At 39.6% G+C, this 20,559-nt stretch overlaps 1 protein-coding gene across 3 annotated transcripts in view; it reads right to left on the bottom strand.

Moving 5' to 3' along the window:
* The window catches only part of LOC124803093 (melanoma inhibitory activity protein 2), a 166,598-nt gene that overhangs the window by 145,264 nt on the left and 775 nt on the right, over positions 1–20,559 (bottom strand). For all 3 annotated transcript variants that reach the window (XR_007017204.1, XM_047264245.1, XM_047264246.1), the window contains exons 2-3: positions 12,369–12,502; positions 9,933–12,261 (exon numbers count right to left, since the gene is read on the bottom strand). Coding sequence is in view for 2 of the 3 variants with exons in the window: in XM_047264245.1 (XP_047120201.1) it covers positions 9,933–12,261; positions 12,369–12,502 (2,463 nt within the window). In the remaining variant the exon portion in view is untranslated. The remainder of the gene's footprint in view (positions 1–9,932; positions 12,262–12,368; positions 12,503–20,559) is intronic.

The raw sequence follows: 20,559 nt of genomic DNA, 5'->3' as shown, positions 1-20,559 counted from the left end.
CCCACTCCCATCATGCACTGGTGCTGCTGCTCACAGTGTAGTTTCAGCTCTCTGAGACTGCAGATGTGTGTTCAAGTTGCGTTTGCATGGGTGTGTGTGTATGTGTGTCTACTTCTGACAAAGGCCTTAATGGCAGAGAGCTATGAGTGTGTGAATCTTTTTATTGTGCCTATCGCGACTCAGCATCTTCGCTATATGGTGAGTAGCAACTTTCCTTCTCTGGTATTGTTACATTCCATCCTGGATTTTCCATTGTTTGATAGTTCTTACATGAAATGAATGCTAGCAATAGTAGAATCATTCTATATTCAGCTTCAATTGTAGGTTCTCTAAATTTTCTCAATAGTGTTTCACGAAAGGAACGTAGTCTTCCCTCCAGAGATTCCCAATGGAATTCATGAAGTACCTCCACAGCACGCATGTGTTGATCGAACCTACTGGAACCGAATCTAGCAACAAGACTCTGAACACTCAACAATGGGTCACACTAGCATTCTATACATGATTTCCTTTCTAAATGAACCACAGTTTACTGAAATTCTACCAATGAACTGAAGTTGTCCATCTGCCTACCCTAAGACCATTCTCACATAGTTGTTCAATTTCATTGTTGTTGTTGTGGTCTTCACTCCAAAGACTTGTTTGATGCAGCTCTCCATGCTACTCTACCCTGTGCAAGCTTCTTCATCTCCCAGTACCTACTGCAACCTACATCCTTCTGAATCTGTTTAGTGTATTCATCTCTTGGTCTCCCTCTATGATTTTTACCCTCCACGTTGCCCTCCAATACTAAATTGGTGATCCCTTGATGCCTCCGAATATGTCCTACCAACCGATCCCTTCTACTAATCAAGTTGTGCCACAAATTTCCCTTCTCTCCAATTCTATTCAATACCTCCTCATTAGTTATGTGATCTAAGCATCTAACCTTCAACATTCTTCTGTAGCACCACATTTCGAAAGCTTCTATTCTCTTTTTGTCTAAACTATATATCGTCCACATTTCACTTCCATACATGCCTACACTTCATACCAATACTTTCAGAAAAGACTTCCTGGCCCTTACGTCTATACTCGATGTTAACAAATTTCTCTTCTTCAAAAACGCTTTCCTTGCTATTGCCAGTCTACATTTTATATCCTCTCTACTTCGACCATCATCAGTTATTTTTCTCCCCAAATAGCAAAACGAATTTACTACATTAAGCGTCTTATTTCCTAATCTAATTCACTCAGCATCACCTGATTTAATTCGACTACACTCCATTATCCTTATTTTGCTTTTGTTAATGTTCATCTTATATCCTCCTTTCAACACAATGTCCATTCTGTTGAGCTGCTCTTCCAGGTCCTTTGCTGTCGCTGACAGAATTGCAGTGTCATCGGCAAACCTCAAAGTTTTTATTTCTTCTCCATGGATTTTAATTCCTACTCCGAACTTTTCTTTTGTTTCCTTTCTTGCTTGCTCAATACACAGATTGAATAGCATCGGGGAGAGGCTACAACCCTGTCTCTCTCCCCTCCCAACCACTGCTTCCCTTTCACGTCCCCCGACTCTTATAACTGCCATCTGGTTCCTGTACAAATTGTAAATAGCCTTTCACTCCCTGTATTTTATTCCTGCCACCTTCAAAATTTGAAAGAGAGTATTCCAGTCAACATTGTCAAAAGCTTTCTCTAAGTCTACAAATGCTAGAAATGTAGGTTTGCCTTTTCTAAATCTATTTTCTAAGATAAGTTGTACGGTCAGTATTGCCTCACGTGTTCCAACATTTCTACAGAAATCAAACTGATCTTCCCCGATGTCAGCTTCTACCAGTTTTTCCACTTGTCTGTAAAGAATTCGTGTTAGTATTTTGCAGCTGTGGATTATTAAACTGATAGCTTGGTAATTTTCACATCTGTCAACACCTGCTTTCTTTGGGATTGGAATTATTATATTCTTCTTGAAGTCTGAGGGTATTTCACCTGTCCCATACATCTTGCTCACCAGATGGTAGAGTTTTGTCAGGGCTGGTTCACCCAAGGCTATCAGTAGTTCTAATGGAGTGTTGTCTACTCCCGGAGCCTTGTTTCAGCTTAGGTCTTTCAGTGTTCTGTCAAACTCTTCACGCAGTATCGTATCTCCCATTTCATCTTCATCTACATCCACTTCCATTTCTATAATACTGACCTCAAGTATATCACCCTTGTACAGACCCTCTATATACTCTTTCCACCTTTCTGCTTTCTCTTCTTTGCTTAGAACTGGGTTTCCATCTCAGCTCTTGATATTCACACAAGTGGTTCTCTTTTCTCCAAAAGTCTCTCTAATTTTCCTGTAGTCATGATCTATCTTACCCTAGAGAGATATGCCTCTACATCTTTACATTTGTCCTCCAGCCATCCCTGCTTAGCCATTTTGCACGTCCTGTCGATCTCATTTTTGAGACGTTTGTATTCCTTTTTGCCTTCATTTACTGCATTTTTATATTTTCTCCTTTTATCAAGTAAATTCAATATTTCTTCTGTTACCCAAGGATTTCTACTAGCCCTCGTATTTTTACCTACTTGATCCTCTGCTGCCTTCACTACTTCATCCCTCAAAGCTACCCATTCTTCTTCTATTGTACTTCTTTCCCCCATTCCTGTCAATTGTTCCCTCATGCTCTCCCTGAAACACTGTACAATCTCTGGTTCTGTCAGTTTATCCAGATCCCATCTCCTCAAATTCCCACCTTTTTGCAGTTTCTTCAGTTTTAATCTACAGTTCATAACCAATAAATTGTGGTCAGAGTCCACATCTGTTACTGGAAATGTCTTACAATCTTAAACCTGGTTCCTAAATCTCTGTCTTACCATTATATAATCTATCTGAAACCTTCGAGTATCTCCAGGCCTCTTCCATGAATACAATCTTCTTTTATGATTCTTGAACCAAGTGTTAGCTATGAATAAGTTATACTCTGTGCTTAATTCTACCAGGCAGCTTCCTCTTTCATTCCTTAGCCCCATTCCATATTCACCTACTACGTTTCCTTCTCTTCCTTTTCCTACTATCGAATTCCAGTCACCCATGACTATTAAATTTTCATCTCGTTTCACTATCTGAATAATTTCTTTTATCACATCATACATTTCATCAATCTCTTCGTCATCTGAGGAGCTGGTTGGCATATAAACTTGTACTACTGTGGTAGGCGTCGGCTTCTTGTCTGTCTTGGCCACAATAATGCGTTCACTATGCTGTTTATAGTAGCTTACCCGCATTCCTATTTTTTTTATTCATTATTATACCTACTCCTGCATTACCTCTATTTGATTTTGTATTTAACCCTGTATTCACTTGACCAGAAGTCTTGTTCCTCCTGCAGGGTGTATAAGGGGACAAGGAAAAAAAATTCCCGGATAGTTCCTGGATTTCTCCCGGATATCCTGTTTAAAAAATACGCTTTTTCCCGAGAGAAAATACACTTTTTCTGTGCTAAGTGACAGTAGGTTTTCCGCAGATTTCCCCTCGGAACTGTAAAACTTATCAACCCTTTGAATGGTTAACGTTTTATATAATTGTGTAGAACTTCCCAGGAAAAAAAAGGAAAGACGAAGCTGAGAAGTTTTGGAGAGCCTTTTAATAAAAAAATAAAAAAAAAAAGGAGAGAAGTTTTGGAAAAACCATTGATTTGCAGCAACATATACGCTGCATATTTTCGTATTACCAAACTATAAATTCAAATTGCACCAAACACAGTGCGTTAGTTTCCGGAGTGTTGCAACGGAGGTTGCGATGTCCTTTTGTAAGCGAGTCATATCTCAAGCCATGAGATCTCACCAGCTGATGACAGCAGCTATTCAGAGCATAGGACACGTGTTATAGTCAGCCAATAGCAAGATTACTGGTTACATAGCGCGACCACGCAAGAGGAAAAGTTAACGGTTTACATTAATGTACACAGTACCGCATATCTACAAGAAAAGCTAAGCTTTCACATATAATATTGGTCTCTAAGATTAACACGCTACAACAGAAGCTAAGCTTTCACATGTAATATTGATCTTTTCTTGTGTGTGTTATACTTTAAAATTATGACATAAATGTCTCGGCTCGAAATTCTTGTAAGTGGCTGGTCCTCAAACTGTTCAGTTTCGAACGCTCTGCGATTTAGATACCCATCCCACTTTCTCACACGCAACATAATTCATCTTGCGTAAAAAGAAATTACTTTGAAAGTAACGCTTTTCTAACCACCGTTCGCAATACTATCCGGAGACTGTTAGAAATAGGTTCCATTTACCAGTTGCCAGAAAACGCATTATTGTGCGTGTGCAACTGCAGTGGTGTAGGAAGCCTGCAGGTTCGTGTGTCTAAAGCACTAAGAGAGCTTACATAAAACCATAAAAGAAACAGGGCATCAGAGGATACTCCAAAGAGCATCGAAATTTCGTAAGCCATACTAAAATGCATAATTCGGCTTGAAGTGCAAATTGGCTTTTTCCAGATTCACAATGAAGTAGGTCCCATCTGATATTAAGCTTTTCAGTGTGGTTTTTGGGATGTACATTTTCTTGGAGTACCAGTACTCTACGATCTCATTTTTGGTTCTTTATTATGGCATAATCCCATACATAGGAGATGATGATAACGTGCACTAGAAATTCAGCGAACAGTTGGAACTAGCCAGTACTGCAGAATGAAACACTTCGTTTCTAATAAAATGATTGCCTCAGCAGAAAGATTAATAAAGCCAAATTTCTTTAGCAAACTTGCAAAAATAACTTCATTGTTCTGCAAAGCGATTAATGCTTGACTGCTACTAACTTGGAAATAAAATAAAATCAGAAAACTGAAATTAATACTATATTTTTGCCCTCCGTAATTATTTGTATGTATTTTAATTCACTTGATAGCTCCCGGCCACAGAAATCCGTTTTGTTTTCATTTGAGGTGGGAGCTGTACATGAAGAGAAGCAGCGAAATCACTTTACGTAAACACTGGTCACGTGGAGACTAACATCCTCCCCACTACAACTCAGACAACTCTGTGCAAGTGCGAATCTGGCAGGTAGGGCGCGCGAGAAAAAATTTTCTTGTTTGCATCTGGCTGCTTGCTGCTACTACTACTGATACAGCTAACAGCCAAACTTCAAGTAGCGGGAGAAGGTACTGCTCACACGCGAGTCAAATGCGCATGCGCAACAGACCGGTGGCAGCTGGTCAAACGAACCTAATGTGAACAGTTGTGTCGTCATGCTCATAGCAAGCAGTTTATTGCTACGAAGAATTACAGTCTGCGCCCCACGGCCTTTGACATATTTTTGCTATTTGCAGATGCTAGTGCATGCACGGTGCTTTGTTGTCGTAAATTGCACATTTCCTTTGCCACTAAAGTAAATTTTTTTCCCTCTCGTTTATATTTTATTGCTGCAGTATCATTCTACAGCAGCAGTATACAATAACATTCTTTGCTAGAGAATCAATTCTGCAGTCAAAATTACAAAAATTTACCTGAAAGCTAAAACAATGAAAAATTCCTGGAATTCTGAAAAATTCCCGGGTTTTTCCCAGTTTTCTCCCGGATGAAAAAATTCCCGGGTTTTTCCTGGATTTCCCGATTGTCCCGGGTCATATACACCCTGTCCTGCCACCGAACTTCACTAATTTCCACTATATCCAACTTTAACCTATCCATTTCCCTTTTTAAATTTTCTAACCTACCTGCCCGATTAAGGCATCTGACATTCCACACTTCCATTTCATATCACTTTCCAAAGTTATGGCTAGATACTCAATCAATATCACTGTGCCACACAGCACATTGCTAATATTGCATTCTAACATTACTCAATTGCTTCTTCTACTCATCTGTGTTAATTTACATTTTTACACATCTTGCACAATCTGCCATTCAACACACCAACAAGAAATTTTGTCCAAGTCATCTTGTATCCTCCTACAGTCACTCGTGAAGATAGCTTCCCATGCACCCACAGCATCATTGGCTAACAGTGCAGATTACTGCTCACCATGTCCGTCCAATTATTTATGTATACAGAAAACAAGAGTGATCCTATCATACTTCCTTGGGGCAATTCTGACAACATCCTTGTCTCTAGCAAACACTCACCATTGAGGGCAACACACTGGCTTCTATTACTTAAGAATTCTTCGAGCCACTCACATATCTGAGAACCTAATCCATACGTCCGGACCTTCAATAAATGTCAGCAGTGGAACGCTTTCAAGAAATCAAGGAATATGATTGTTATTAGGGCTGTGATAAAATATCAATTTTTTTTTCAACTGGGAAGTCGTCATAAAGTGTTCCAGAAAATTCTGATATGTGACAAAACTGAATGACGGTCACCTTTAATTGCGCCACTTACATGCAGTTACCATTATTAGCAGAGTGGTTATAGCTAAATGTGAAAGTGTACAGTTTTTCTTTAAGTTCTTGCTCTAATTGGGATATGCAGGCTGCTAGCTTGTTGATGTACAGAATATCTAATAATAAATTAACACTTAAATCTAGATCTCTAAAATTGGCATTATATTTACAATGTGCAACTGATACTTTTATAGATTGGTATGCCAATATTTTTTTCTTCTATAACTAGATACTTTTTTGATCTATCGAGGGCCGATAATAATATATTTTTAAATACTGATATATTGGATTCCCGATATTTTAGAAGCTATCAACAGTCCTTGTGGTTATCCTTCATCCATAGTTCGCAGCCTACAAGGGGAAGCTGAGTTTCACATGACTCTCTTCTGTTTCAAGGAAATGTATTGTATTCAAACCGAGAATATGTTCAAGAATTCTGCAGCAAACCAATGTTAAGGATACTGCTCTTTTATCTTTCTCATAAACAGGAGCCACATTCAATTTTTTCCAGCTGTTTAGGAATCTGTACTGCAAGAGAGATTTAAAATAAAGGGGACAATGCCATAGAGCACTTTCTATAAAACCGAATTGAGATTCCATCTATACCTGGTGACTTATCTGTTTTCAACTATTTTAACAACTTCTTTATGACAGGGATGCCTATTACAATGTCCTCCATACCAGAATCTGTGCAACAGTCAAACTACGGTAGGTTTATACAATTCTCCAGCACGAATTATTTCCTAAATGCGAATTTAAAACTCCAGCTTTCCTTCTGCAGCCTTCTATGGCCACACCAAACTGGACAGAAAGCTTAGACCCAATTTGCAACTTTATGTAGGACCAGAATCTTTTCATGTTCTTGGCATAATCATTGGAAACTGTTGTCTGCTTCACACATCAATCTATTTACAAACAAATGAATTTCTACTAACTTCTGCCAGTTAACATTTGTACATTCTGTTTTGAACCGAGAGTGTAACATTTTGAGCTTACGCAGCACTAGGTTATCAAAGCATGGTGGGTCTTTTTCATCCACAATCCTCTTACTTCTTCAGAATACTATTTACAATGAGTGTAAACTTTGCCCATAATTCATTTATTTCCATCATACTGGAACTAAATGATGTAGATTCATTGTGTAAGTGGGACGCCAGCTACTACTTATTTGCTCTTTTTGGCAAAAATACTCTTCTAGCCTTCTTGATGGATTTATGAATTTCAGTAACAATTATCTGATGGCATCATGATCAACCCTGTCTCTATACTTACACTGCTTGTAGATAAAAGGGCCAAAATATTTCTATTGTGTGCAGGCTGCTGAACTAGCTGCTCCAGACAATTTTCAGAAAATGTGTTCAGAAATACTCTGCAGGGCTGTCTGTCTGTACCACTTGCAACGAATCCAGAGATGTCCCACTCTATACCTGACAGTCACCTCCAACTAATACTGAATGATCTGGGGATTTCCACATTACTAAGTGTAGACTTCATTTGCCCAAATCTAAAATTGTCACAGCAGAATTGGGTGACCAGTAGAAACAGTCAATAATTAATATGAATTTATCTAGGCCTGTTACTCGGACCCAGATAACTACACAGACTCTATTTTGACCTTGGTAGACAGTATTTTTGTCCTCCTGCAATGAACACTCCTCCTCCTATGGTGGCTACTAGGTTTTAGATGTACGTACAATGCCTTGCTAAATATTTCAGGACTTTCTACTTTAGGTTTTAGCCAGCTCTCTGTTCTGACAATAATTTGAACATAACTTCTTTGCAAGAGGGCAATAAACTCAGCAATTTTGTTACAAATACTTTGATTGTCTTCAAATTTAGACAGTCTAAGTGTGTCTATTCTGTATGTGGTCTGACTTCACTCTGTGCATACTGACTGGCAAATGTTCACTAGAGGAATGAAAACTACCACCTAACCTAAAAAACCACCATGTGCACTCCATAAGTACTCTGCTACATGGGTTGCTGTTTCCTTTGTGTAGTGCATCCATCACTTATCAAGGGGAATCCTACAATTCTCCACTCCAATGAAGGTACAGAAATCTGCAGCTGACATTGTCACAGAATCAACAGTCTTTGGTTGAGACCTTCTACTTAGTTCCAAATGAAAGGACACCAATCAACTTTGGGTATGATGACGCTGCAAATTGTGAGCTCTAACTAAACCACAATAGCAAGGCAAGCAGCTTTCACCACTTCTTTCAGTCACCTGCACAAACTGGGGATGGCCTCAGGACCCATGTGGCAGACCTTACTGGTGCCGACACAAGCCACAACTTGCATAAGACTGTACCCCGCACCCTTGACAGCAAATGTCAGGGCCTCCCCCCACATTTAGGATGAGGTCCACCAGCAAATGTACTGAGTTCGCACTCAATCTTTTGCTAGCTTTTGACACTATTTTTCTAAAGGGCTCCATAATGGACCTAACTCTGGAGCTTCCTGTAACTAGTATCCTCCGCCCCGCCCTCTCCGTCCATGTGCCTGCTCAGATCCTGCTGAAAAAGCAAGCACCTGTCCACGCACATCGTGAATGAGAAAGACCATACAAGCAGCCTCCGTATTTACTGTCTGCCTTGAGCAATGCAAAAGCATTGCAAAGCAACACTCGCCCTGCGGTGAGGGAAGCTTCCCCACTTCAGGTGTACTTCAAGGTGCCTCAGCTTGAGGCAGCAGGCTGCAGACAGCTGATCGGAGCCAAAAGCATTTTCATCTGTTTGTGAATTGTGACCAGCTCCACCTGCATCAGCACACGGCATGTACACAACCTACCTATCCTAGTACTAATAACTTAAAGAATTAAAGTACAAAAGCACACTGCTCTCCTTGTGTGTCACCAACAAAGGCTGTATCCTTACTAAGCTGTGATGAACCGTCGTTGGTCATTCAAAACAAATAAATGACAACTGCACTACACACCACATTTACGTAAATGTAAGACTACACCTCTTTGAAATTGTTTAAGGATGTATCCATCACCAAACGTACTGAATGCGCACTGGACTTCTTGCTAGTTTTTGACACCATTTTCCTAAGGGGCTCCATATTTGCCTTAACACTGGAGCTCCCTGTAACTGGTATGTATGCTTCAAGGTATCTCAAATTCAGGCAGCAGCCTGCAGACATCTGATTGGGGCCAAAAGCTGTATGTGAACTGTTGCCAGCTCCACCTGCATCAGCACACCGCATATACACACCCTACCATCCTAGTACTAATAACTTAAGAATTAAAGTACAAAAGCATTTATGTCACCAACAAAGACTGTGTCCTTACAAAGCAGTGATGAACAGTGGCTTGCCATTCGAAACAAACAAATGACAACTGTGCTACACACTACATTTACGTAAATGTGACACTACAGCTCTTAGATGCTGCCTTAAACAATTTCATTCAGTTAAATAAAATGTATTACTTCACGGAATGTGCGGAAGTGCTCAAAACCATTGCTGAAGCACCTCAGTTTTCAAATCTACACCATGGTATTCAAAAATGTGTTACAGACTACTGATCTGTTTGCAGTTTGTATCGGATGTATTTATTAAAATACTCACACTGGTAAGATATCTCACTCAGGTCTCTTCCAGAAGGCACATCAACATCTACTTTGTGACCAGTCTGATCTGGGTCAGTTGCCACGTGATGTGCTGCCTCTTGCAATGAATGGTCCCTATCCCAGGCAGAAGGGACTAGCATATCTTCAGAAGCTAATTTCTCTTTGTTTTGTGTGTCTTCACCTTCAAACTCTTTACTATGGGAAACTACATCTGCTTCTCTTTCTTCCTCAGTGACTGAAGAACCAAAACCATAACCAGTTATGCTATTAAATGTTGAACGCACCGATTCTGATAGCCCTGCAAAAAAACCTTCATCTTTTATGTCCTCTGCCTTAAATTGCTCTTCTGGCACCGAAGTTTCCTGAAACTGAGTATCTTGACTCTCAGGATTCAAAGTCGTCTCTGTATGACCATAGCTGACTGTCACTACTTCACTGTCCTCATCTTGCTGCAGATCATAGACAGGGTGAGATTCTGAGCCAATGCTTGTTTCTGTCACACTCAATTCATGTGAACTGGCTGTTTTCTCTTCAACTAAAAAATCAGCATTATATGGTTCAGCAGGCGTACCCAACTTTGCTATATCATCTCCTGACATATCTCCTCCTCCTCCTAGTTGTTCTCTTTCTTCTGATGAAATATTTTCTGCATCGTAACTGCCTGAATCGCCATTCTCCTGGGCAATTTCTGCAGCATCTGAATCAAACTCTCCAGCAATTTCTGTGACATTAACATCCTTTGAATTTTCAGTTCTATCATTTTCCAATAGTTCTGGGGAAATCTGAGATCTTATTTCTTCGGGCACTACTTCAGAACTAGCAAACACTTGAGGACTAGCATATTCATCACCTTCCATACTATTATCAACAGTTTCCTGTGAATATTTGGTTTCCACATCACTTCCCTCATCACTATATCTTGTATCTATTTCTTTTGCTGATTCTGCCGAGTCTTTTCTTAATACTTTACTTTCTACTTCAAGATTTTGTCCACTAATTTCTGAATCATTCATATTAAAGTTTAATGAACTACCCCCATCTGGCTCCTCTGAAGACAGATGGCCAAACATGGATGGTTGATCTGTTGTATCTTCCTGCAACAATATCTTCTGATGATCCGAAATGTCATGGGCTCCCTGTAGCTCTTCCTGAGTACTCCCTGCAACAACATGGAGATCAGTACCAGATGACGACACTTGTACTTCACGTTCCTTTCCATCCATTTCCTGGCCATCTGTCTTCTTTGGAGACAGGGGTGGTTGATCTGCAGTGTCGTTTGGCAGCAATACATTGTTCTCCAAAATGTCATGTGATCCCTGTGGCTCTTCTTGAGTACTCCCTGAAGCAGCATCATGATCAGCACCAGATGAAAACACTTGTGCTTCCTGTTCCTTTCTATCCATTTCAGAGCCACCTGAAATGTCTGAATGTACTTGCAAGTTATCAGCAGAACTTTTACTATAATTCATCTCCACTGCAAATTCAGTATCATTGTGTTGTGGGGTTTCTAGTACTGTTCCATTTAATGAATCAACATTTATTTCTTCACTGTCAATCTCTACTTTATTCCCATCCTCATGTTTCTCAACTGTAACAGTGTCCTTAGCAGAAATAATGGGCTCACTTTCACCATCTTTGATATTTCTATCTGTTTCTTCTCTGCTTGTATCATCACCAGAATAATTATCTTCATTCAGTGCCTGCACTCTATCTGACATCTCATTTATGTCAGTAGATGCTGCATTCATTGTCACTTGCTCAGAATTTGCTGAATGGATAACACCAAGGAGACTCTGATCTTCTTTGTCTTCAGCACTCCCATCAGTTATCTCTCCACTTTTATCTTCAATTTCCTCACTGTCTTCAATGGCGTGAAGCTTCCTTTGAAAATGGGAAACAGTAGAATACTGCATGTAATGTGACTCTGTGACTGTGTGCGCAATAGACGGTGATGTGCCAGAAGTGAAAGAGTCTGTTTGGTTATCGGGTTCATCCAACACCGTTCCAGGTGAAACATCAAGAGCTGGTGTTGCATTGTGGTGCAATGTGATATTATCTTCCATATGCTCTGCTGAGTTTTCGTGTTTCCTGTACTGTATTGTACTGGAAATGTCCTGATCTTTAGTGTCCACTTCTAATTGTTGTGAATCTGTATCCTTAGTTTGTTTTAAGGTTTCTTGATGTGTTTGTGGCCCATTACTTTTGTTTACTAGTTGTGTTTCACCATCATCTCCAATAGGGATAACATGCGAGACATACTTGGCCTTTACAAGAACCTTTGTTTCCCTGATTAAGCCCCTAGGAATATAGCCTCTTCTATTGTTAATCTGAAAGTAAAACAGAGATTCCATTAGTCTGGTTCTTTTTTTATTAGAAAAATATTAGATGTTTTCTGCAGATCTATAAAAACAGTTGCTTTAGACATGAAAATTACCTTCACATCCAATAACTGCTCTTTGTTTCCAGCTGCTCTTCCATAAACAACAACAGGTTGTCTTGCCTTAAATGATAAAATTTTTGGGTGGTCACTGCCATAATTCATCAAGGTGTAAGCTTCTGCTATTGGAGCTGAAAGAGAAGAAATGCAGGACAAAACCAGTTTAGTAACAAAAAATTCTGAGATGCTTTTTAAGCACGGCACTTCAATAGTTTTAACTTGAGCAAATCAGCTAAAACTTAGGACAAAGGTAGGTAAATGGATAAAGTCAAAAAGAACTTTTTTTTTAATTCAGTCATCTTCATTCAATTAAAAAAAATATAAATATCATTTTTACTTTTCTTAATTTTAATTCAGTAATCGTCATTCCCCTCCCATGAACCACCGACATTACCGTTGGTGGGGAGGCTAGCGTGCCTCAGCGATACAGATAGTCGTACCTTAGGTGCAGCCACAATGGAGGGATCTCTGTTGAGGGGCCAGACAAACGAGTGGTTCCTGAAGAGAGGCAGCAGCCTTTTCAGTAGTTGGAGGGGCAACAGTCTGGATGTTTGACTGATCTGCCTTGTAACATTAACCAAACCGGCCTTGGTGTGCTGGTACTGCAAATGGCTGAAAGTAAGGGGAAACTATAGCCGTAATTTTTCCTGGGGCGTGCAGCTTTACTGTACGGTTAAATGATGATGGCATCCTCTCGGGTAAAATATTCCGGAGGTGAAATAGTCCCCCATTCACATCTCTGGGTGGGGCTACTCAGGAGTATGTCCGTATCAAGATAAAGTAAACTGTCATTCTATGGGTCGGAGCGTGGGATGTCAGATCCTTTAATCAGGCAAGGAGGACAGAAAATTTAAAAAGGGGAAATGGATAGGTTAAAGTTAGATATAGTGGGAATTAGTTAAGTTCGGTGGCATGAGGAACAAGACTTCTGGTCACGTGAATACGTGGTTACAAATACAAAATCAAATCGGGGTAAGGCAGGAGTACGTTTAATAATGAATAAAAAAAATAAGAGCACGGGTAAGCTACTATGAGCAACATAGTGAATGCATTATTGTAGTCAAGACAGACATAAAGCCCAAGCCTACCCCAGTTGCACAAAGTTAATATGCCAACCATCTCCGCAGATGATAAAGATATTGAAGAAATTTATGATGAGATAAAAACTATTATTCAAGATATTATTTGGATAGCGAAGGGAGATGAAAATTTAATAGTCATGAAGGACTGGAATTCGAGAGTAGGAAAAGTAGTACGTGAATATTGAATGGGATAAGGAATGAAAGTGGATGCCACCTAGTAGAATTTTGCACAGAGCATAACTTAATCAAAGTTAACACTTGGTTTAAACATCATGAAAGAAGGTTGTATATGTGGAAGAGGCCTGGAGACAATGGAAGATTTCAGACAGATTGTATAATGGTAAGACAGAGATTTAGAAACCAGGTTTTAAATTTTTAAGTCATTTCCTGGGGCAGATGTGCACTCTGACCACAATTTATTGGTTATGAACTGTAAATTAAAACTGAAGAAACTGCTAAAAGTTGGAAATTTAAGGAGATGGGACCTGGATAAACAGAAAGAACCAGAGGTTGTAGAGGGTTTCAGAGAGACCATTAAGGAATGATTGACAAGAATGGGGGAAAGAAATACAGAAGAAAAAGAATAAGTAGCTTTGAGAGATGAAACAGTGAAAGCAGCAGAGGTTCAAGTAGGTAAAAAGATAAAGGGTAGTAGAAATCCTTGGGTAACAGAAGAGATATTGAATTTAATTGATGGAAGGAGAAAATATAAAAATGCAGTAAATGAAGCATGCAGAAAACAATAGAAATGTCTCAAAAATGAATCACCAGGTAGAGGCATATAAAACTAAGGCTAAATACCCTCAGACTTCAAGAAGAATATAATAATCCCAATCCCAAAGAAAGCAGGTGTTGACAGATGTGAAAATTACCAAACCATCAGTTTAATAAGCCGCGGCTGCAAAATACTAACACGAATTCTTTACAGACGAATGGAAAAACTTGTAGAAGCCGACATCGGGGAAGATCAGTTTGGATTCTGTAGAAATGTTGGAACACGTGAGGCAGTACTGACCGTACGACTTACCTTAGAAAATAGATTAAGGAAAGGTAAACCTACATTTCTAGTATTTGTAGACAGAGAAAGGGTTTGACAATGTTGACTGGAATTCTCTCTTTCAAATTCTGAAGGTGGCAGGGGTAAAATACAGGGAGCGAAAGGCTATTAACAATTTGTACAGAAACCAGATGGCAGTTATAAGAGTTGAGGGGCATGAAAGGGAAGCAGTGGTTGGGAAGGGAGTGAGACAGGGTTTTAGCCTATCCCCGATGTTATTCAATCTGTGTATTGCGCAAGCAGTAAAGGAAACAACAGAAAAATTTGGAGAAGGAATTGAAATCCCGGGGGAAGAAATAAAAACTTTGAGGTTTGCTGACAATATTGTAATTCTGTCAGAGACAGCAAAGGACCTGGAAGAGCAGCTGAATGGAATGGACAGTGTCTTGAAAGGATGATATAAGATGAACATCGACAAAAGCAAAACAAAGATAATGGAATGTAGTCGAATTAAATCAGGTGATGTCGAGGGAATTAGATTAGGAAATAAGACACTTATGTGGCGCTACAGAAGAATGCTGAAGATTAGATGGGTAGATCACATAAATAACGAGGAGGTACTGAATAGGTTTGGGGAGACGAGGAGTTTGTGGCACATCTTGACTAGAAGAAGGGATCGGTTGACACGAGACATTCTGAGGTGTCAAGACATCATCAATTTAGTACTGGAGGGAAGTACGGAGGGTAAAAATCATAGAGGGAGACCAAGGCATGAATACACTAAACAGATTCAGAAGGATGTAGGTTGCAGTAGTTACTCTGAGATGAAGAAGCTTGCACAGGATAGACTAGCCTGGACAGCTGCATCAAACCAGTCTCTGGAGTGAAGACCAGAACAACAACAATCTTCGTTCATTGTGCAGATACAACAGTTTAAATCGGAGCTAAATGCAGCACATAAGTGGATGTACAGAAATTGTTTAAGTTAATTGAATAAATAAAAAAGTACAATCTTACAATGAAGTTGAATGATCAGTTTTAAAAATCTAGCTTCATTTGGAGTTTAGGTGCAAAAACACTTTTTTTAGCTTCTTTGTGTGTGCTGCTTTTATGTTTCAAGTCTGTGGGAATCGGTTCAAATTTTATAAGAAGGTAGACAAATACAAGTAATTAATGTCATCCTGTTGTTTTGTGAAAGTTTTGTGTGTTTGTTTTGTTTTGTTTTAGGGTGCACAATATAGGCAACACAGTTCAAAAGCCAATCAAAAAAACTGATACTCGATCATTTGCCAAGCTATGATGGTCTAATGTCAAAATGATGGTAGAAAAAGTGTTGGGAACCAGAACAAATAATGCCCCTGCCATAGAGGGGAAAAAAAACCCAACAACAATGGTGAATGTGTTTGGGGCAGAGTCAGAGATGTAAAAACATGGAAAATAGCTGTCTGACTTATCTGCCAGCTTCAAAGAATTTTAAATTGAAACATCTTGGCATATTCATGTTTTTCTCCTTGTTAGTATTAGTGTCCACATCATGTAACATTACACATTATGTCAAATAAAGTAACATGATACATGATGTCATATCGTATAATGTGAAACATGCCATCATGTCATCCAACATGGCATTTTTCATGTTGTGCAACATGACAAAACGAGTCATTAAAGTTTAGTAAGCACCCTAACTCTGGAATACTTCCTATTATAGTCCCACCTCCAATTTCAAGACACTTCCTGCTGTAGATGCATCCTACTCTCTGCAGCACATAAATTTTTGTCCATTTGTTCCTGAACACCCCTCCCCATACATGTAACAGTAGGTGGGTTTGGGAGAGAAATGACCCCTTTGGGGAAAATATCCCCCCATCTCAAGCCAGAAATCAACCATCCCAGCACCCCCACCTCCCCTCCCACCCCTCCCCAGGAACAAATCCTAATCCAAAGGATTAGGGACTTTTGTCTATAAATTGCAAGATATGGGTGTGTCAACTCCTTGCAACTGACCGTGTTTACCATGCTCATTGGGCTGAGGAAGCAGGGTTAACTCATGATGGATTTCCTTTATTTCATTGTCAAGATGTTGCAGCATATTATACTTGTGACTGGGTGCAAAATTCCGAGGCTCCGACAGTCCTGAACAAAACTTCCACATGGGAAAATGGCAGTTTTATGACACAAATTGGTGTGATCTGATGTCTCCATAGCCACAGTATAGCTGTATGATGCCTGATACAAACAAGTAATGCCTTAGTGAAATACACTACCACTGTCTATTGATGGCTAGACAGCGTCTTGGAAACATCCCTCCTTCAGTATAGCTGTTGTGAGTGGGAGGGTTGTTTTTTCTGAAAATCATTCTCTTAAGTTTCTATACTTGTGCTGAGATTATGAAGTGGTGGACTTGGTGAAGGAATATTTTCCATGATCCTTCTTTTGCACTTCTTACTGTTTCGTTGGACCGTTGCCCTCACCAACTGAAAGGTTGCAAATTTCTCTCTAACTGGTCAGCATATGATCCTTCACAGAGCTGCGAATTTCCTCATGATCCAGCAATTGTTAGCTGTTGAGCAACTCTCCTCACACCACCAGAGAACGTATGTAGCTGGACACTTCAGATACAGACCATTGAATGTATGTAGCCAGTTGGCCTAGCTGAAGAACCATTTTGGCAGCTTCCTTTTGGGCACTGTCCCACTTGTTAAATGTGTCCACATAAAAAAAAAAGAATTACAGGACTTTAAGCTATTGACAACTTTCAGCTTTTAACAACTCCTGTTACAATGTGTTAGATATTTTGTCCAATTTTACCCTCTATCTGTTACATTATGTAAAGCAGAGTGTAAATGCGTATGTCCAGGACCTCATCCCAAACCCCTGGATTGATTTCAACCAAATTTAGCAAAGAAACAGCAGGCCTTGAAAGTATTAGCACGGAGAAGTTTATAACCTGATGGAGGCAGATGAGATGGACAAAGAGAGGGAGGAGTGTGGATGGATAGGGCATGAGGGGGCTCAGGAGGGAATGAGAGCAGGAGAGGATAAGTGGAGAACAGACAGAGAGAAGGGGATGAGGATATGGAAAGGGAATTGGGGCAGGAAGTGACTGACAGAGAGGTCAGGGAGTAGGAGATGGGACAGAAGAGATGGGGGCAGGAAATGGATATAAGGAAAGATGGGACCATGAGATGGACAGGGGGGAAGAGTGAATAGAAAGAGAGATGGGGGAGGAGGAGACGGAAAGGCAGAAAAGGATGGACAAATGGAGAGAGCGAGGGGGAGGAAGAGACATACAGGGAGAAGGAAGGGGAGGGGGGAGGAGGAGCAGGAGGAGGATAATGACTCAGGGAGGAGAGGCGGCTATTATCAGAGAGAGGGCAGAAGAGACTGACAAAGGGAGGGGGAGGAGGAGATAAAGAAAGGAAGAGATGAAGAGGCAGACAGAGAAGGGAAGAAGAAAGAGAGTCAGGGACAGAGGAGTAGCACATGTGTGAAATATTTTTCTTCTGCCCCTGTCATAAGTTGCCATGCATGACAGGTATGCTGTTAGGTAATAGTATCGGCCTAACGACCTGCATTGCTGGGCAGCCTACATGTCAGGGGCATAAAGGAGATGTGGACATTATATGTGACACACACACACACACACACACACACACACACACACACACACACGGGTAAAGCAGTGTGAAAAAAGCTAGTTAAAAATAATATTAAATTTGAATGCAAGTTATAAAACCTTGAGTAGTACAGGTGGTGAGCAGGGCTGTGACTGAAAAGCAGCAAGTGCCCATTCCCTAAGACAGAGCAATGTAGGCATCATACAGGGTGACAATTATTGAAATATAGAAATAAAATCATCATAACTTCTGAAAGTTTTTCATTAGGATGTTCAAACTGCACAGTTGGCAGTGGGGCATGATGGGAATTAGTATGGTTTGGTTTGCGATGAAGCCCACTTTCATTTGGATGGGTTCATCAATAAACAAAATGGGTACATCTGGGGGACTGAGAACCCGCATTTTGCGATCGAAAAGCCCTTCACCCTAAATGAGTGACTGTGTGGTGTGAACTGTACAGTCACGGAATAATTGGTGTGATATTCCTTGATGGCATGGTGGCTAACAACTGGTACATGAAGGTTTTGGAAGATGATGTCATCCCAATTATCCAAAGTGACCATGATTTCAACAAGATGTGGTTCATGCAGGATGGAGCTTGACCGCATCAATGCAGGAGAATGTTTGAGGGCCTAGAGGAGAAATTTGGGGACTGCATTCTGGCTCTGGGACACCCAGAGGCCACTGGCATGGCTACTACATTGTCCAGATCTGAACACATGCAACTCCTTTTTGTGGGGCTTTACTAAAGACAAGACCCCAAAACCATTGCTAAGCTGAAAACAGCTATTCAGGAGGTCACTGACAGCATCGATGTTCTCACACTTCAGTGGGCCATGCAATATTTCTATATTAATCTGCACCACATCATTGCTAATGGCGGCAGGCACATCGAACATGTCATAACCAAAATCTGAATATCTGTAGAGACATTTACAAGGTGAATAAAGTGTGTGTACACCATAGTTTGTAACTAATTTAGGTTTTTTTTTCATATAGTTCAACAATCGGCACCGTGTATGTTGCAGCAGATGCTACATTACACAATGAAGAGGTATGTGGAACAGTGGTCCATGTAGTGTAACGAGACATTAAAACATACATGCAGTTTGAACCCCCGAATATTATGTCTCAATAATAAATACTAAATAAATTATGCAACAACCACAAACATGAACCAAAATATAAATCTATATAGGGCCTAAACTGTTTTGTTAATTACGTTTTACTGTTGTATTAAGTTGGTGCACCTAATATCACAGAAAAAAATTATCTGTGAATAAATAAACTACTAATTTACTTATTAACAAACATCAAAAATGGGATTACATGAAAGATGAAGTATTTACCCCACTCCCCAGAAGGGGGTTCTGTACAGCAACATGAAGACCTTTAATGCCTTCCCATCCATCATAAATTAGAGATATGGTTAGAAACATACCAAAGTTTGAAAAAGAACTGAGGCAATTACTTCTAGATGGAATTTAGTACACTATAGATGAATTTGTTAGTAACAATGCATAATATCATTCCTAGTCAGTATACCAGAACAGCATAAATTAAACTCAAATTTATGTGTATCTATATGGTAGCTCATATGTTAAACTACTCATAAGTTTCTGTTACTCGTATTATTAATGTCTTTCATATAATAAATTCAATGTGATTATATGCTAAACAATAATTTGTAAAACTTGACTCATTATATATCCTGTGTAATGTTCACATGTCACTCTATGGAACTCGAAATAAAATATATGAAAGTGAGTAATGACACAGGAACCAATCAATACCTATGCTCACTGGTGTTCAAAACTCAATCAAGTGGAAAAATAATGACAATGTGAAATAGTGAAGGAAAGTGTCAAAGTTAGGAAAACACAGTAATCACCTGTATCAAATACCATTAGGTAGGAATGCTCCCAAGTAAACTTAAATAAAGTATTCCCTGATACCACAAAAATAACCAGCTGGAATTTCAATTTACAGGCTATTGATAGGTATAGCAAAAAGAAGAGTGGAAGCCTGATTTTAATTTTCTCTATTTTGTGGAAGAAGAATCCAATACAGACCCTACTTTCATTAATAAAATGCATATTGTGTTCAAATCGAATTTTTTAAGAAAACAGCCTTAGGACCTTAAATGCCTCTTAGTTTGTAGTGCTCAGACATTGGAGATTACTAGAGCAATGTATCACTATACATTAGGAGTATACTGCAGTTGATACGCCAGTAAGTCTGAAGTTACTCTACTCTCTGAAGAAATTTATTATAACAATATAATCCAAGTTTAGAACACGAGTTACATTCATAGTAGCAGAAGACGAAATTATATTTGCTATCCTCAGCTACTCTAATTAGCAGACACAAAAATATTTAATGATACCTCAAGAAGATAACTAGTCAAAGAAGATCACGAGATGGAAGATTTAATGGTCCATTCAAGACAAGGTCAATAAAGATGGGGTCCATAATGCACAACAAATATATTT

Source organism: Schistocerca piceifrons, chromosome 6 (assembly GCF_021461385.2).
Source record: "Schistocerca piceifrons isolate TAMUIC-IGC-003096 chromosome 6, iqSchPice1.1, whole genome shotgun sequence".
Lineage (NCBI taxonomy): Eukaryota > Metazoa > Arthropoda > Insecta > Orthoptera > Acrididae > Schistocerca > Schistocerca piceifrons.
Note: the sequence above shows the minus strand (reverse complement) of the source record. Positions and strands in the feature narration are given on the sequence as shown.